The 16,086-nt window shown below is 45.6% G+C and overlaps 1 protein-coding gene across 5 annotated transcripts in view; it reads right to left on the bottom strand.

The window, feature by feature from the left end:
* The window catches only part of PAG1 (phosphoprotein membrane anchor with glycosphingolipid microdomains 1), a 167,600-nt gene that overhangs the window by 33,275 nt on the left and 118,239 nt on the right, over window positions 1-16,086 (bottom strand). For all 5 annotated transcript variants that reach the window (XR_014055688.1, XR_014055689.1, XM_081496686.1 and 2 more), the window contains 2 exons: window positions 2,167-2,374; window positions 494-545 (listed from right to left, as the gene is read on the bottom strand). Coding sequence is in view for 3 of the 5 variants with exons in the window: in XM_081496686.1 (XP_081352812.1) it covers window positions 494-545; window positions 2,167-2,291 (177 nt within the window). In the remaining 2 variants the exon portion in view is untranslated. The remainder of the gene's footprint in view (window positions 1-493; window positions 546-2,166; window positions 2,375-16,086) is intronic.

Below are 16,086 nucleotides of genomic sequence, written 5' to 3'. Positions count from 1 at the left end.
CTTCAAACCAAGTATCACGAAAGGCAGGTGCTTCCACCACTGGAAGCTAGGACAGCAGCCTGGAACACAACTGCCCTTGTAGCCTGCTGCTACCATGATCTTGAATTTCTAGCCTCCAGAACTGAGATGATAAATTTATTATTTAAGCCACTCAGCTTGCGGTCCTTTGTTATGACAGCTGTGGCCAACTAATAAACCGGCTGGAGCTGTGCAGAGGCGAAACAGAAACATCCCTGCGGTAAGCTGGAACTATCTGAGCATCTTTCGAGCAGTGGTTGCAAAGAGCCCGACACAACTGAAGTGACTGAGCATGCACACGCGCTAGCCATGGCGAATATAAACCTGAGCACGAGGGCGCAGCCCAGGCAGCTGGTTAACTCTGGCTGAGTTGCTTCCCTCAGCTTGTAAGCGTGTAGGGACCTGCTTAGAGAAGTGGATGATGCCTTAAAGTGCACATGCGTGTGCACACACACACACGTGCATGCACACTCACCACGTTCATCAGGTTCTCATGGTCCCCGCTGTGCGGTCTTGGCTTCTTTTCTCTGAAACAGGAAAGGAAACATGGCTGTAATATCCAACACGCCACCTAAAATCAAACATACACTCCCCTTTCCTATCCAAACTGTATCAACACTTAAATCTCTCTTTTGATAAAGAAATGAGTTTATTTTATGGGGAAACCAGAAGCCAGACAACTTACCCCTCCTCTGCAGGCAGCAGGGTCTGAGGGGGTCAAGTCCTAGCAAGGGGCCGGCCAGCTCTCTTGCCCCCACTTCCTCCAGAAGTAGAAAATACAAGTTAACAAGAGGACCGGGGAAGCTTCCTGAGTAGGAACTGTTTATATCTAGAATACTGGGATGATTTCTATTTTTTAAAAAAAATTTTTTAAGGAAGTCCAGGTAATTCTCTTATCTTCATTTTTCTTAATTCAGTCTTTGCAAAGTCACACACTGCCAGGGGATTGAGAAAATCAAGAATATACAACTTTTGGCTTGTTGGGAAGGGTACATGCTCTCAGGATGAGTCATGTGTACTTCCAGACTATGGAAAAGTCCATCCAGTAAAAATAGAATTTATTTTTACTCAGGACAGGCTAAAGAAAGCCATCGGTACTAGAGGGTACCTTTCCCATAGATGTATAAGGCAACAGTGACACCTAGCGGGAGCATAAATAATTACAGAGGCAGGCCCTCCCAGGCCCAGGAGACACTCCTCTCTTCTTGGGTCTTATTTCTTCACCTTCCTGGCCAGCTGGTCTCTCTCCCAGCTCAGGAGACCTGGGTCTGAACTGGCACTACTTGAGTTCAGGGACTCCAGATTTTCTCTTTTTGACAGAGACTTCAGGGAAGGAAGCCATATCCAGTCTTTTAAATGACACTTGGCAACTCTCTTCCAAGGTTATTGAGAAGAGTTTGGAAGAGGGTTGGCTGCCAGCTGGTCTGCGCTGGCTGGTCCAGCAGAAGCCAACTCACCAGAGAGTGGCATATGTCGTAACAATGTCTGAACACCTGGAAAATCACTCTGGCTTTGGAAGGACTCTGTTTCTCTCCAAGCAAAGATCTCCTTTTTTTTTGGTGGGAGCGTTACACATTTTATATGAAGAAGTCGGGAGAGAGAGAGAAGTGTAATTCTAAAATAAGACAAGATGGTTATTTCATACACAGAATGTTTCCCTTTTAGAAAAATCTGTTTCTTAAGAAACTGCAGGTCTAGATTACAAGTCTTTAATAAAATGACCCCTCCACAGCTACAGAGCAGCAAAAATTCTCAGTAACTCTCAAATGGTAGCAAAAAAGAGTGTGTTTAATATACATCGTACTTAGATTTCCAAATGTCCACAGACGGAAAAAGACAACATAAATTTAGACATGGGTGTGCTCATGAGAACAGCAAAAAGTTCCTTCTGGGAAGTTTCATATATAAGGTCTTTCATATATGAGGTCTCTTCCAGTTGCTCCCCAGGAAAACAAAATATGGCCTTTCAGTGAGCTAATAAAAAGTGTCCTGGGCCCCTTTGCAGGAGAGAAAGCAGTTAATCACAGCAGTGTCTGTGAACGTCTATGCAGTGGGATGCCGTCCATCACAGGCTTTTTAATGCAGAAAGTCTTCTGGGTTCCAGGAAAGTGTTATTTTAAGGCTCCAGTAGACACACGTCACTCTCACCTGTTGCAACTGGTACACAGAAAGATGAGGAATGTGATGAGGAAGAAGGTGGCCACGGACGCCAGGCTCCCCAACAGGATGAGCTGCGTTTGTCCCTCGATCAGCAAGCTTCCCTCGGATCCCATGGTGGGTGTGGGGAGTGGCACGGGCTGCTGGAGTCAGTCAGTCCTTCCAAGGTGGCGACATGGGGGCAGAGGGTGGAGTCCTCCTGCAGAGACAGCAGTGTGTGTTTTGACAGCTTCTCAGGAGAGGTGCTAGAATCTGGTAGCAAGTGCCTGTGGGGGAGGGGCTAGATGGGGGTGGGGGGTGGGGGCGAGTCTGAGCAGAGCAGGGAGGTGTGTACAGAATGCACTGGACTCGACCTGAAACAAGTACCCTTCTGTGGTCCAGGCTTTTGTTTTCTCACCCCAAATGCAAAGCAGGAGTGTGCGGTGCCTAGCTCTGTGTTTGAGGCCACAGATGTTATTTTTGTGTGTTTGGGGGATAGATTCTTAATGTTTTCAAGTAAGAATCCAAGTCTTTTTAATTATTATTTTTCACCTTTAAATATTTATATAAATGCAAAATGTTTCACCTGGAGAAAATCTGCTGAAAAATAAACAACAAATAAATACATGTGTATTTGGATTCCTTTTTTCCACAGAACACTGTAAACCATTTATTACAGCTTTCACAAAAGCGTAGTTTGCATCTTCCCCACTTGAATCCTCAACTCCCCAAGCCTGCTTCTCTCTGAGAAGGTTTAAGGTCAATACAATTAATGCCATAGATAATCTTTATATTGACCTTCAGAAACAGTTACCTGTTTTGAGCCTATGACTTTATTTTCAGGGCTGGCTTTCACGGAAGTTTGTAAGCATTCAGTAAGTCTACTTTCAAGCCACTGGAGGAAAGTCTGTGCTGAGAACACATCACCAGGAGCAAAGAAGCCTAGTTATAAACAACTACAAAATGAGTGTAAGAGCTGTCGCTAGGACATTTTAGTACCTGGCATTTAGTACCTGGCACATGGGGGCTTCCTAGGTGGCACTAGTGGTAAAGAATCCGTCTGCCAAGGCAGGAGATGTAGGAGATGCAGGTTCAATCCCTGGGTCAGGAAGATCCCCTGGAGGAGGGCATGGCAACCCACTCCAGTATTCCTGCCTGGAGAATCCCATGGACAGAGAAGCCTGGTGGGCTACAGTCCACAGGGTCACAAAGGGTCGGACATGACTGAAGTGACTTAGCACACACGCAGTCAAGTGCTTTCCTCATTTAATCGCTGACACAAGCCTGTGGAGAAAGCATGGCTAACTCCCATTTTGCAGACAAGGAAGCCGAAGTTCAGGCACTAAGTTCCCCCACGGTGTTGTCACGCTCAGCGGTAGCGGAGGACCTGAGTCCAGCCAGCTCTGACTCCAGCACTTGTGGCCTCTGCCCCTAGAGGGCGCCGCTTCTCACTGGGGGCTATTGCTCCCAGGTCCAGTTAGTTACAAGGCTTCTAAATGAAAACAGCCAATGAGCTTTGTGAAATATTTTAAGATTTAGATTTTCAAAAATAGAGCACTGTTTCAAGTTAATGATTTCCTTTCTCATTAGAGATGCCTTGTTTAAAGAACATTTCCTTTGTTCAATTCTAGAACATTTCTCACTTAAACAGCCTTAGCGTCACTCTCAAGTTTCATGAATAAAGTCAGCAAATAAATATTTGTGTCATGACAATTCATCACAACTCAAAACACTTTTAAATAAAAAGGCCGGTTGATATTTGCATTTCCTTTTGCTCCTTGACAGAGCTGGGACTATGTAGCCACCCACTGAGCACCTATATCAAGCCTGCACCTGTGCAGCTTAGGGGGTGTGCTGTGGTTCAATGGGAGAAAATTTTCTCCAGGTGAAACATTTTGCATTTATTTAAATATTCAAAGGTGAAAAATACTAATTAAAAAAAAGCTGGAGAAAAAGAAATTGTATCTGTAAGTATGCAGAGAGAATTCTAGGAGATGAAGCTGACTGCTTTCTATACGGCCTTAAACCAACACGAACATGTCCTAAAGCTCTATAAATACATAAATGTACAACTTCCTGTGTAATAAAGAACTGCATTCTTCCTATGTTGGTTATATATTATACTTGTGAACACTGCACGCATACTGTCATGGACGGTCACATTGCCTTTGCCTGTTTGCCCCCGGACAGCTATAACTGAAGAGCACTTATGATTCGCTGCAACAGTGAATAATTCACTTTAAACTTAGGCTACAAATTGGCACCAGAGTAAGTTATTAAAATACATTCAAGCAAGCACATAAATCAATAAATGTTTATATCCAGGTCCACGTGTAGCACATCTTAAGAGGCACAAAGAGGATGTGTTGTGCAGGCATTTGTGTGTTCCTTCTTTCATTTGCTCACTCATTCGTACAATGATTAATCAGTGTCTATTTATAAAGCGCTAGGTTCTTAGAAAATAGTTTCCTTAGTGAATTATTCAAAAGCCACATATCCATCCAGCAAGCACCTTTCTCATCTCTGTGCGCATTTCTCTTTCTCTCTCTCAACAGGGGGAGGCAATAGAATATAACATGGTCTCCGCCTCACAGAGCAGTGTGGGGAGGAGAAGGATGAAAGCAGATTATTACCAGCGACTGAATAAAGGATGTAACTCATAGAAAATGTGTCAAAACTCCTGGCTCACTCCCCATCCACTAGAATCTGCAGAAAAGCTACTGAAAGTCATACTTTTTCCAAAAGTTCTCCTGGTGCACAAAAAAATGCCACAGTGAAAAGAATGATCCGGTGTGTTTCTGAGTCAGATATTATAATACACTGTAATCCCTCAGGGCAAGGGCTCTGATTGTGTGGGCAGCTTTCACCTCTCAGAAACTTCTGTGTGCAACTGAAGGAGCCACAGAGGTCACAGCCCTGGTTGGGAGTGTGGCAGGAGCCCGTACCCTTGCAGAGGCCAGCAGTGTGTGAGGGGGATGTCTATACACATATGACTTCTAGGCGGCATTATTTTTGTTTCAGAGAAAATCCACACCAGTGTAAACTCTTGTCTCCTAGTCTCTTTCTGGTCTTCTGGTTCCATAATTCTGCCCATTTCTTCTCTAGTCATCTCCTTAAATTCTGGTGGCTTATCCCAGGGATGGAGGAGCCTGGTAGGCTGCAGTCCATGGGGTCGCTAAGAGTTGGACACGACTGAGCGACTTCACTTTCACTTTTCACTTTCATGCATTGGAGAAGGAAATGGCAACCCACTCCAGTGTTCTTGCCTGGAGAATCCCAGGGACGGCGGAGCCTGCTGGGCTGCCATCTATGGGGTCGCGCAGAGTCGGACATGACTGAGGTGACTTAGCAGTAGCAGCAGCATCTACTCTTGAGACATGACTGCCTTCCCCCTGTGGGTGTTTATGGACCACGCTCTCCGGTGTGTAATAGACTCTACCCCTCCCAGTGTGTGTAGATGGCCCATTCCTCCCCTGTAAGTGTAGATGCACATGTTTGGTTTCCATGTTCCTCCTTCCCAGTGAGGAAGAGAGTGGAAGCCCTGTGCTAACGGTCTGGGGCTCCCCAAGAAGTGGAATGGACTTTCCTGCCCAAGGCTGGGGCCTCACACACTGGTTTCACTGAGCTTAAATGCAGTGGGCAGGGGTCCTTCATGTAGTTCATCTTGAGCAGCGGAGTCATCCGCATCCTTACCAAAAGTTGAAGATTTCTCTCAAGAGTAGCGACGGGGAGAGAAAACAAGGCTCAGTGTCCGGGAAGTAAGGAGTCACCCTGAAAAGGAAGGGTCCCCCAAGGAGTGAGGGTTTCCTATATCTGACACTCTTCACCAGGGTCTACGTGGAAAAGATAGTCCAAGGCTGATGCTGTTACTGGTCTTGGGGACAAGCTTCTGTGTGTGTGTGTTTAGTCGTTCAGTCGTGCCTGACTCTTTGCAATTTCATAGGCTGTAGCCTGCCAGGCTCCTCTGTCCATGGAATTCTCCAGGCAAGAATACTGGAGTGGGTTGCCATTTCTTTCATCCAGGGGACCTTCCTGACCCAGGGATTGGACCCAGGTGTCCTGCATTGAAGGTGGATTCTTTACCATTTGATCCACCAGGGAAGCCTATGGGGATCAGTTTATTCTCTCCTAATTCCTTCATCAAGTAAGATGTCTCCTGAGCATCCTGAATCGTGCCATATCAGCAGAAATACACGAACAGTTTGGGGCGCTCTCTCATGATTTTTTCAAGGAGATATTTAAGCCTATTTCTCTAATTCTCTTCCTACCTATCACAATAAAATTACATTCAATTATAGAATGCTGTTTCTTCAAACAGTATCCCATTGTCAGACCTCATGTGTAAATATTTTGAGTTATTCAACATAGGGCAAAGCAGGACCATTCACTGACCTCAGTGAACATTTATTAAGACACCTGAATGTCCCAATGTGTTGCAAAAGATCATATTAGTGAAATAGCAGTTTTAGCCTAATAGTCGTATATCAACTTTCTCTTTTAGAATAGGCTTTACTGTTTGCTGCATTGATCAGCAATAATTATAGTATTGCTCTTTAAGAGCTTCCCAGGTGGCTCAGTGGGAGATGCCAATGCAGGAGATGCAGGTTTGATCCCTGGGTCGGGAAGATCCCCCTGCAGAAAGAAATGGCAACCCACTCCAGTCTTTTTGCCTGGAGAATCCCATGGACAGGGGAGCCTGGAGGGCTACAATCCACAGGGTCGCAAAGAATTGAACACAACTTAGGGACAGAACACGCACGTGTGTACGCGCATACCCACGCACCCACCCACCCACCCACCCACGCAAACATTGCTCTGTAGGAGGCACTGGTCTCCCTCTACCCCTCAATTTCAGACTACTGTGGGAACTTGTCACTTGGCCTTAAGAAAAGTCGGTGCTTGAGTTTACAGGACTTCTGTTGGGGATTTTTTTTAAAAGTTGTGCTGGATAACTATTTTGGACCGAAAACTCCAAAGTTTCTCATACTTTTATATCCATTCATTTCATGGTTTAATCAACAAGCGATTTGATCTTGAGAAAAACCAAAGCCTTTTACTTTAAAAGCACACGCCACTTTCAACCACAAGGGGGCAGTGTGATTCTAGTCTCAGCCCTAATCAGCAGGCTTCTCCAGGAGAGACCTGCTATTCTTGCTACGGGTGCCTGTGCTGAGCATTTTAATTGTCTTCATTAGCCTAGACCATCAGCCACCCCGATCAAGTCCAACAAGAAAGAAAAACAAAAACTGGGTGAAATGATGAAAGTTGCAGCCCAAATAATAACACGTACATGCTCAGTCGTGTCCAACTCTGTGACCAGTCCATGGGATTCCCCAGGCAAGAACACTGCAGTAGGTTGCCATTTCCTACTCCAGGGGATCTTCCCGATCCAGGGATCGAACCAACATCTCTTGCATCTCTTGCAGTGCAGGTGGATTCTTTACCACTGTGCCACCTGAGGAGCCCAAATATCAGCTATTTCTTTCTTTAGCCAAACACATTTAACAGGTAGATTCTGATACCTGCAAATTCTGTAACTAATAACTATGTCAAGTTGGGATGGCCCATGAGATTAGCTATGGCTCCTTTGAAGCCGGCTGAGGTCAGTAATGATGGTCATTATCATTTTACAGCTGTCCTAGTTGACTCATAATTACACGTGATGGAAACCACCTCCACGCATGACCCTTCACTGATGCTGAAATAAGGAGGTCGAGGACCCATCCCCATGGATACGCCTCCTTCCTGGTGGTCACCAGGTGTGGGAACCATGCAGTAAAATGACACTTTATGAGCAACAGATTAACCAGACACATTTAACAAGGGCTGAGGACCGAAATCCTCTGCTGGGTTTCTGTCCCATGAAGCAGATGGAGGTGCACAGGCTACGGTGGCAAGAACCCCTCCATGGAATTCTCCTGTTTCCTGAAAGACTCTTAAGCTAAAGTATCTGAATTCAGGTCACTTTCTCTTCAGACTAAAGGGGCCCTGCTGTCGGTAAGCTGTGTACACTGAACTCCACATGAGAGTCAAGCAGGACTGCTGTGAACAAGGAGTCACCTCAGGCAACGTCTACTATCCATGGGGGCCCTGCTAAGACCCAAGGGTCTCCGCCAAACCAGTTGCTGTAAAGATCATCCTGCTTCTCTCCTTCCCTGAGTCAGGGGCAAACACACCCAAAGAGCAGAAGACAGCAAAGGTCTCCAAGGTGAGATTTTCTTGATGGTTTCCCGAATCATTTCACATCACTCTGGAGCAGTATCTTGACATTTCTTCCTTCAGCAACTTGGAGCACAAGAGAAACACTTGACCTCAGCAAACTGGCCCTGCCATCAAGGTTCACTGCTGCTGCCGCTGCAGAAAGAGCCAGGCGTTCATCCCCAGGGCAGGTCATCAATCCTTCAGGCCATCTGTCAGCCTAACCTGATTTCATCTTGTACACACCAAACCTATTGATCCCCACAGGAAATGGGAAATCTGACCCTCTGAGGGATGTGTGTGTGTGTGTGTGTGTGGCTCTCATTTCCAAAATACACCAAACTTACATTAAAGAATATAGTTTACTGCTTATCAAAGTCCTGCCACCATTTTGGTTTTGCCTTGAGAAAAGCCAAAAGGCGAGTGACTTTAGCGGGTAAGGAATGCCTTCTGAGGTGATTGTTCCTCATATCCTGACTTGGAAACCAATTCCCAAGGTTCATTTTTTATTTTCAAATGTAAATCTCATGAGAGAACAGGAGAGGAGGAAGGGGGAAGAGGGAGAGAGAAGGATTTTGACAGACTGGGTGAGGAGCACAGGTAAGGGGTCTTCAATTTGCATAAGCAATCTTAACGGTCTTTTTACAAAGTGTGCAGTTGGATCTTTCAGCTCTATTTCTTCCTGCCTTGCGTGTTTGCTCTTCTGATCTGAATCAAAAATTCCCTGAAGGCAGACACATATCCATCTCACATCCCACCATATTCTCAACGTCTCCATGAGCTGGAATATAGGACCCAGTCCAGAAATTTTTACATTTCTGAGAAAGGAAGATTCCCCACCTGACTTTCAAAAGGCAAGTTTAATGAATCATTTATCAGGTCAGGAAGAAAAGGAGCATTAAAAGAGATGAGCACACCAAGCAAACAATTAAATAAGCCAAGGGTTTAACTGGCAAACCCTCAGTTCTGGAATGAACGCAGATACCTGCCTTCCTTGTACTCTCACTGAAGCACCCGGATGGTTCTTGACAAAGGCCTTCAGAGATGGTAAGAATTAGAAGAAATTCTTTTTCTCAGTCTTCTCAAATGAAGCCGAGGGATAAGAGGAGTTCAGAAGCCGGCGAGCCTGCCTGATTTCCTGGTGGGGAATCTCCATGGTGCGGCCTCCATCCTACACGCAAGCAACTGGCCTCTCCCCACATGCCCTCTCAGGGCCCTGAGGGGCCAGGCTTGAAATAAAAAACAAGCCATCTCCACCCTGTTCATAACCCTCAGGTGTCCACCTGGCTGGGACAAGCACAGACAGATGAGGACATGGGAGCCCTGCCATCTTCCCGGCAAGCTCAGCCTCACGCTATGGTGACTGGGTTTCAGTACCGGCGAGAAGAACACTCATTCTCCGCTGGTTTGCCCACTGCTCACACCCAGCCTTGTCATCGTGGGCCTTCCTTCCAAGGGACCTAGAGCACTTTGCAACCCTGGCACCATCGACTTTGCTGGAGCCCGGTGGGCATGTGGTGTTTACACACAGGGCTGGTTTATAGAGATGAGGACTTTTATTTATTTCTACTTTAAAAATTTATTTTGTTAAAGTATAGTTGATTTACAGTGTTAATTTCTACTGCACAACAAAGTGATACAGATACACACACACATACACATTCTTTTTCATATTCTTTTCCATAATGGTCTATCCCAGGATATTGAATATAGTCCTGGTACTATACACTAGGACCTCGTGGTTTATCTATTCTCTATATCATAATTTGTATCTATTAATCCCAAACTCCTAATCCACCCTTCCCTACCCCCTCCTCCCTCTTGGGAGCCGTAAGTCTGTTCTATATATGAGGTCAGGACTTTTAGATCTCACTCTGTTAAGCACCATGTTGCACTTTTTATTTGGTTTCGGATGCTCGGGTGATTCAGACGCTTTCTTTCGTAACAGTAAAAGACTTAACCAAGAAAACCCCTGTAACCTCTTTGTTGAGAGGTTCAGAAATTCATCATGTGACATAAATGCCTCTCAAATCCTCCACTCATGGATCATGATATTTAAAAGATCAGATTCATTGTAACACTTGGACTGAGGTTGGACAGCTAATTATAGATGCTCCAGTATCTGTCACATCCCAATTAGCTTTTACCAAGCCCTCACCTAACCCGGCTACCTCATGCAGACTGTACAACAAAGGATGCTTACCCTGGGAAAAGGAAAACTTCAGGATGGAAGAAGAAGAATGTCAGAGGTTAGCCTGAATGTAAGCCATGTCCCAGAGGAATCCTAGTTCACAGTGCTGGCTTCATTGTGAGTTACATCAACCACACCCTCTGATGTACCCGGATGTGAGGTCACTGACTTAACATTACGCCCAGGCATGAGCAAGAAGACAGCTCGACTTACTCCTCAGTGCTTAACACATCAAGGCCATCTTTTACTCTCATACTTCCCACGTTAAAAAAAAAAAAATAGTTTCATTGATTTTTGGCTGTGCTGGGTCTTTGATGTGCGGGCTTTTCTCTAGCTGCAGAGAGTGGGGGCTACCCTCTAGTTGTGGTGTGCACGCTTCTCATTGTGGTGGTGGCTTCTCTAATTGAGAAGCAGGGTCTTAGGGCATTCAGGCTCCAGGAGGTGTGACTCATGGGCTCAGTAGTTGGGGCACATGGGATCTTCCTGGACCAGGGATCGTACCTGAGTCTCCTGCACTGGCAGGCAGATTCTTTACCACGGAGCCACCACGGAAGCCCTCATCTTTCCTACGTTTTAAAAACATTAAGGATTCTTTAGATTATAAAACTGGTCAACAAAATATGTTTCATTGACTTCTAGAAACCAAAATCTGCAAAAAACATCCCTGCAGGTTACTTGTCAGTGTTCCCGGAAACTACTTAGGGCTGGGAGACAGAGCAACGGCTTGATCAGAATGAGTCAGAACTCGTTATTCAAAAATGTATGTTCTCGGGGCTCATCATCAAGGCTTTCTGCTGGAAGGGTGTGGGCAGTGGGTGCAGACTACTCAAGGAGTATGGCTCCCCAAGCCCCTTGTAGAAGAAGTGACAAGGTCATGGTCTTTGCAGAGCAGAGCTTCTCAAATGGGGGTCCTGGAGCAGAAGCCTCATCATCATCTGGGAACTCGTTAAAAATGCAGAATTCTAGACCTTCCCTGAGGCTTATGAATCAGAAAGTCTGGGGTGAGGCTGGGCAAGCTCTGTTTTCACAAGCCCTGCAGGTGATGTGATGCATGCTGAAACTGAAGCCAGTTCTAGGACAGCACCTACTGCCTCTCCAGAACACCTGGGGATCTTGTTAAGCTGCAGATTCTGAATCCTGTAGGCTATTATTATTATTATTTTTTAGTTTTAATATTTTTAAATTGGGGCTTCCTAGGTGGTGCTTGGAGAAGGAAATGGCAACCCACTCCACTATTCTTGCCTGGGAAATCCCATGAACCGGGTAGCCTGGAGAAGGAAATGGCAACCCACTCCACTATTCTTGCCTGGGAAATCCCATGAACCGGGAAGCCTGGAGTGCTGCAGTCCATGGGGTCACAAAGAGTTGGACATGACTAAAGCGGCTTAGCACACACAACTGAAGTGCAGTTGATTTACAGTGTTGTGTTAATTTCTGCTATAAGCAAAATGACTCAGTTTCATATATATATATATATATACATTTTTCCTATTCTTTTCCATTATGGCTCATCTTAGGATATTGGATATAGTTCTCTGTGCTATACAGTAGGCCCTTGTTTATCCATTCTATGCGTAGAAGCTTGCATCTGCTAACCCCGACCTCCCACCCCATCCCTCAACCCTCTCCCCCTTGGTAACCACCAGTCCGTTCTCTTACGTTCCTGTGAATCCTGCATTTCTCCCTGGCCCACAGGCAGGTCGAGGCTGCTGGTCTGAAGACCAGGGATGAGTAATTCTAGTGCAGATTTCCTCTTCCTTAACTAGGGTTGAAGGGTCATCCAGCCAGATTCCCGTGCTGAAACCTGACCTTCATCTTACTCAGAGTTACTGAGATGAGGTCAGAGCTCCAGTGTTCCTGGAGCCTTCTAGATTCCCACAGAAGCACCCACACACAAGGCTGCTCTCCCCAGAGTCTAACGAGATGGCAGAGTGGATGAGTCACTGGTGTCTGGAGTCACAGACCCGGCTCCCGCCCCATTCCTTCCCACGGTATCGTTGTGTGGCCTGAAATGAGCCCAAACCTCCTGTGCCTCCGTTTCTCTTTCTGAAAAGGGAAGTCACTTATAAGCCTTCTTTCCATCTCTGAGATCCTTTTATAAAAGTAGCTGGTGATTCCTAAGTTCTGAGACACAAATCCTCAGAGGGGATCAATAGTTTCAACTCCCCAGGAAGCACAGTCTTAGTGATTGATGGAAAACATGGTGAGGTCACACGTGTCTGGAGGGGACATCACGGGTGGACTCTTTTTTGGCGGCCCTGAGTCTTGGTTGTGGTGCGTCCTTTCTCTAGTTTCAGCGTGCAGTGGCTTCTCTTGTTGTGGGGGCACGGGCTCTAGAAGGGCTCTGAAGTTGTGGTGCACAGGCTTAGTTGTCCCACAGCATGTGGGATCTTAGTCCCCCGTTAGGGATTGAACCTGTGTCCCCTACATTGGATGGTGGATTCTTTTTTTGGGGGAAAAAAAACAAACCCAAAAATCTTTACTGAGTCACACCCAGCTGTAAACATGTCACTGTGAGAGGACATGGATGGTGGATTCTTAACCACTGGACCACCAGGGAAGTCCCCCTCATGGGAGGTCTTTATGGTCAGTGTCCAGTGTCAGAGGTCAATCCTGACAACCCCTGAAACATCAACTGCACTTCTGACAACACTGGGCTTCCCGGGTGGCACAGCAGGTAAAGAGTCCGCCTGCCAGTGCAGGAGAAGCAAGAAAGGTGGGTTCAATCCCTCAGTCAGGAAGATCCTCTGGAGGAGGAAACGGTAACCCACTCCAGTATTCTTGCCTGGAGAACCCCACGGACAGAAGAGCCTGGCGGGGTATAGTCCATGTGGTCACAAAGAGTTGGAGTTGACTGAGCATGGCATGCATGCTGGAAACACCAGCCCTGCACACTGGCTGCAGGACTGACAGATAAGACTCTTCATTTTCTCATTAATGTCCAGTTGATATATTTACACATTTATGATTCATATTTATAAAAGTCTTTCAACAAAATGTGAGGATCAAATCAAAATATGAAGATAGGCACACACAGGTATGGGAAGAGAAGATGCTGCTGCTGGAAGCTGCAGAGGCTTTTTAAGGCATTTGCCCCGAATTAGGAAAATCTTACAGAGAAAAGTTTGAAAGTGATCCATCTAATTTCCAGTCTCAGTACTTGATAAGCCTGAGGTGATTCCAAAGGTGACAGAACATCCTGGAGACTTTCTCTGTCTCTATTATTAAAGATGCTCAGCTCCTCAAGTTGGTTTCACTGGTCTCTTGACTAATACCTCCAATAGTTCTTACTCTTCGACTCTAAGGCACAAGCTGTATTTTACTCTTTGACACTCCGTAATTCATTGAATGAATAATTGGTAAATATCTACTCTGTGACAAGCACTGCTTCATCTCCTAACCACACCCTGAATATGAGATGACACTGGTCTGATGCAATTCAGTTATAAAATTCAACTGGTAAGAGGTGAAAATTTTCTAGAATTAAGTCCTTAATACATAGGGCTTCCCTAGTGGCTCAGATGGTAAAGAATCTGCCTGTAATGCAGGATACCAGGGTTGGATCCCTGGTTGGGAAGATTCCCTGGAGAAGGAAATGGCTACCCACTCCAGTATTCTTGCCTGGAGAATCCCACGGACAGAGAAGCCTGACGGGCTATGGTCTGTGGGGTTGCAAAGAGTCGGACACGACTGAGCGACTAACACTTTCATTTTTCCTAATACAGAGATATATTTTGATCAAAGATGAAACACAATTTCCCACTGAATTCCAAGCATGGGAAGTTAGGAAAAAACAGAGCCAGAAGTCCTTTCACTTCCACCATGTTGCATGAGAAGCCACATCTAGTTGCAATAATTGCAGCACGATTCTGTTTGGCTTGACAGCAAAGGCACCAGGGCATCGGCACAGCTGCAGTGCCCTTGGACTGATGTTGTTTCAAGCTGAGAACTGTCCTCATTGTGTCTGGTGGATTCCAAAGACAGCCTTTGCATGTTCACAGGGTGGACAGGACCGCCTCTGGGCGCCCATACATGCACTCATCCCAGTGAGGGTCAGCCAGCCACTGAGGATGGGTCAGATTCAAGGATCCGGGAGGGCACCTGCAAAGAGTACCCCCTATTCTGCCGACCCCCCACCCGGAATGGAAGAAAACTGCTTTCACTTTACAGTTAAAGCAAAGCTTAAAAAAAAAAAAGATGTTCAGGAAAGAAGTGGCACATGCGTTTAAAATCCCATTAAGGCATAAATAATGGAACAGGGCGAGTCACCTGGGGAGGAAAAAGGAGGGAAGGAGAAGGTGAGAGGGCTGAGGGCAGACTGCAGACACACTGTGTGTGGAGGGAGGCAAGGGGAACAGACTCAGGACTTTCCTGGAAATTTTTTTCTCCTTTACCACTTTGTCTACAGCAGACCTTACTCCGTGGGGTACTTTGGGAGTTTAAGAATGACGTGTGTATGTACATGATACTTCAGTACATCTATTTTCTTATCCTCCTGTGCACGATTTAGGGAAGATAACACTCTGTTGATGGAGGTAGGGGAGGTGAGTGTAAGAGAATAGAAACCCCTGTGGAGATTCTGTTCTTACAAAGTGACTAAGCATGGAAACTGTCACATTCTTTGGACGAGGTGTCTGTTCATTAAAAAAGCCATTAATATCATGACAGCCACACACACTTTGAACCAGATACAAAAGGCAATATGCAGTATTTAAGAAGATGTGGTAAGAAGATTTAAGATGTCACACACAACACACACACCCACACACAACGGAATATTACTCAGCCACAAACAAGAATGAAATAATGTCATTTGCAGCAACATGGATGGACCTAGATATTATCAGGCTAAGTGAAGTAACTCAGAGAAAGACAAATACATGCTACCACTTACATGTGGAATCTAAAAACTAATAATAATAATACATGTGGAACCTCTATACAGAACAGAATCAGACTCACAGACAGAGGAAACAAACTTACAGTTACCAAAATGGAAAGCAGGGGTTGAGGGGGAATAAATTAGGAGTTTGGGATTAACAAGGACATACTGCTAAGTGTAAAATAGATTAGCAACAAAGATTTACTGCATAGCACCGGTCTCCAGAGAAATAGAAAATAATCTGAAAAAAAAAACAAACCATATATAACTGAATCACTTTGCTGTACACCTGAAACTAACACAATATTGTATATTGACTATATTTCAATTGAAAAATGTTGTTTCAAAATAAAAGGCAATATGGGGTAAACTGCAGGGTCCTGAGTAGAGACATGACAAGTAGAACAGTATCTCACTTGTGAGCATGAGAATCTTTTCTCAACTTCGATGGCTGAGCGTCCTGACTAGGGCCCTACTGAACAACTAGCCTTGACTGGTGTCAGAGGGCTTGGCCTCCAGGCCCCCTCCACCTATCAGCCCCCGGGTCTCACGTGGCTTCCTTCTCAGGCCACGTGAGAGCATCAACCATTGTAGAGATTCGCCCCAGGCCTCCTCGGTCCTGCTCACAACCCCTGGGATACATGTTACACTGCTGATGCCC

The sequence above is a fragment of the Giraffa tippelskirchi genome, chromosome 6 (genome assembly GCF_054371585.1).
Source record: "Giraffa tippelskirchi isolate mGirTip1 chromosome 6, T2T-mGirTip1v1.2.pri, whole genome shotgun sequence".
Classification (NCBI taxonomy): Eukaryota; Metazoa; Chordata; class Mammalia; order Artiodactyla; family Giraffidae; genus Giraffa; species Giraffa tippelskirchi.
Note: the sequence above shows the minus strand (reverse complement) of the source record. Positions and strands in the feature narration are given on the sequence as shown.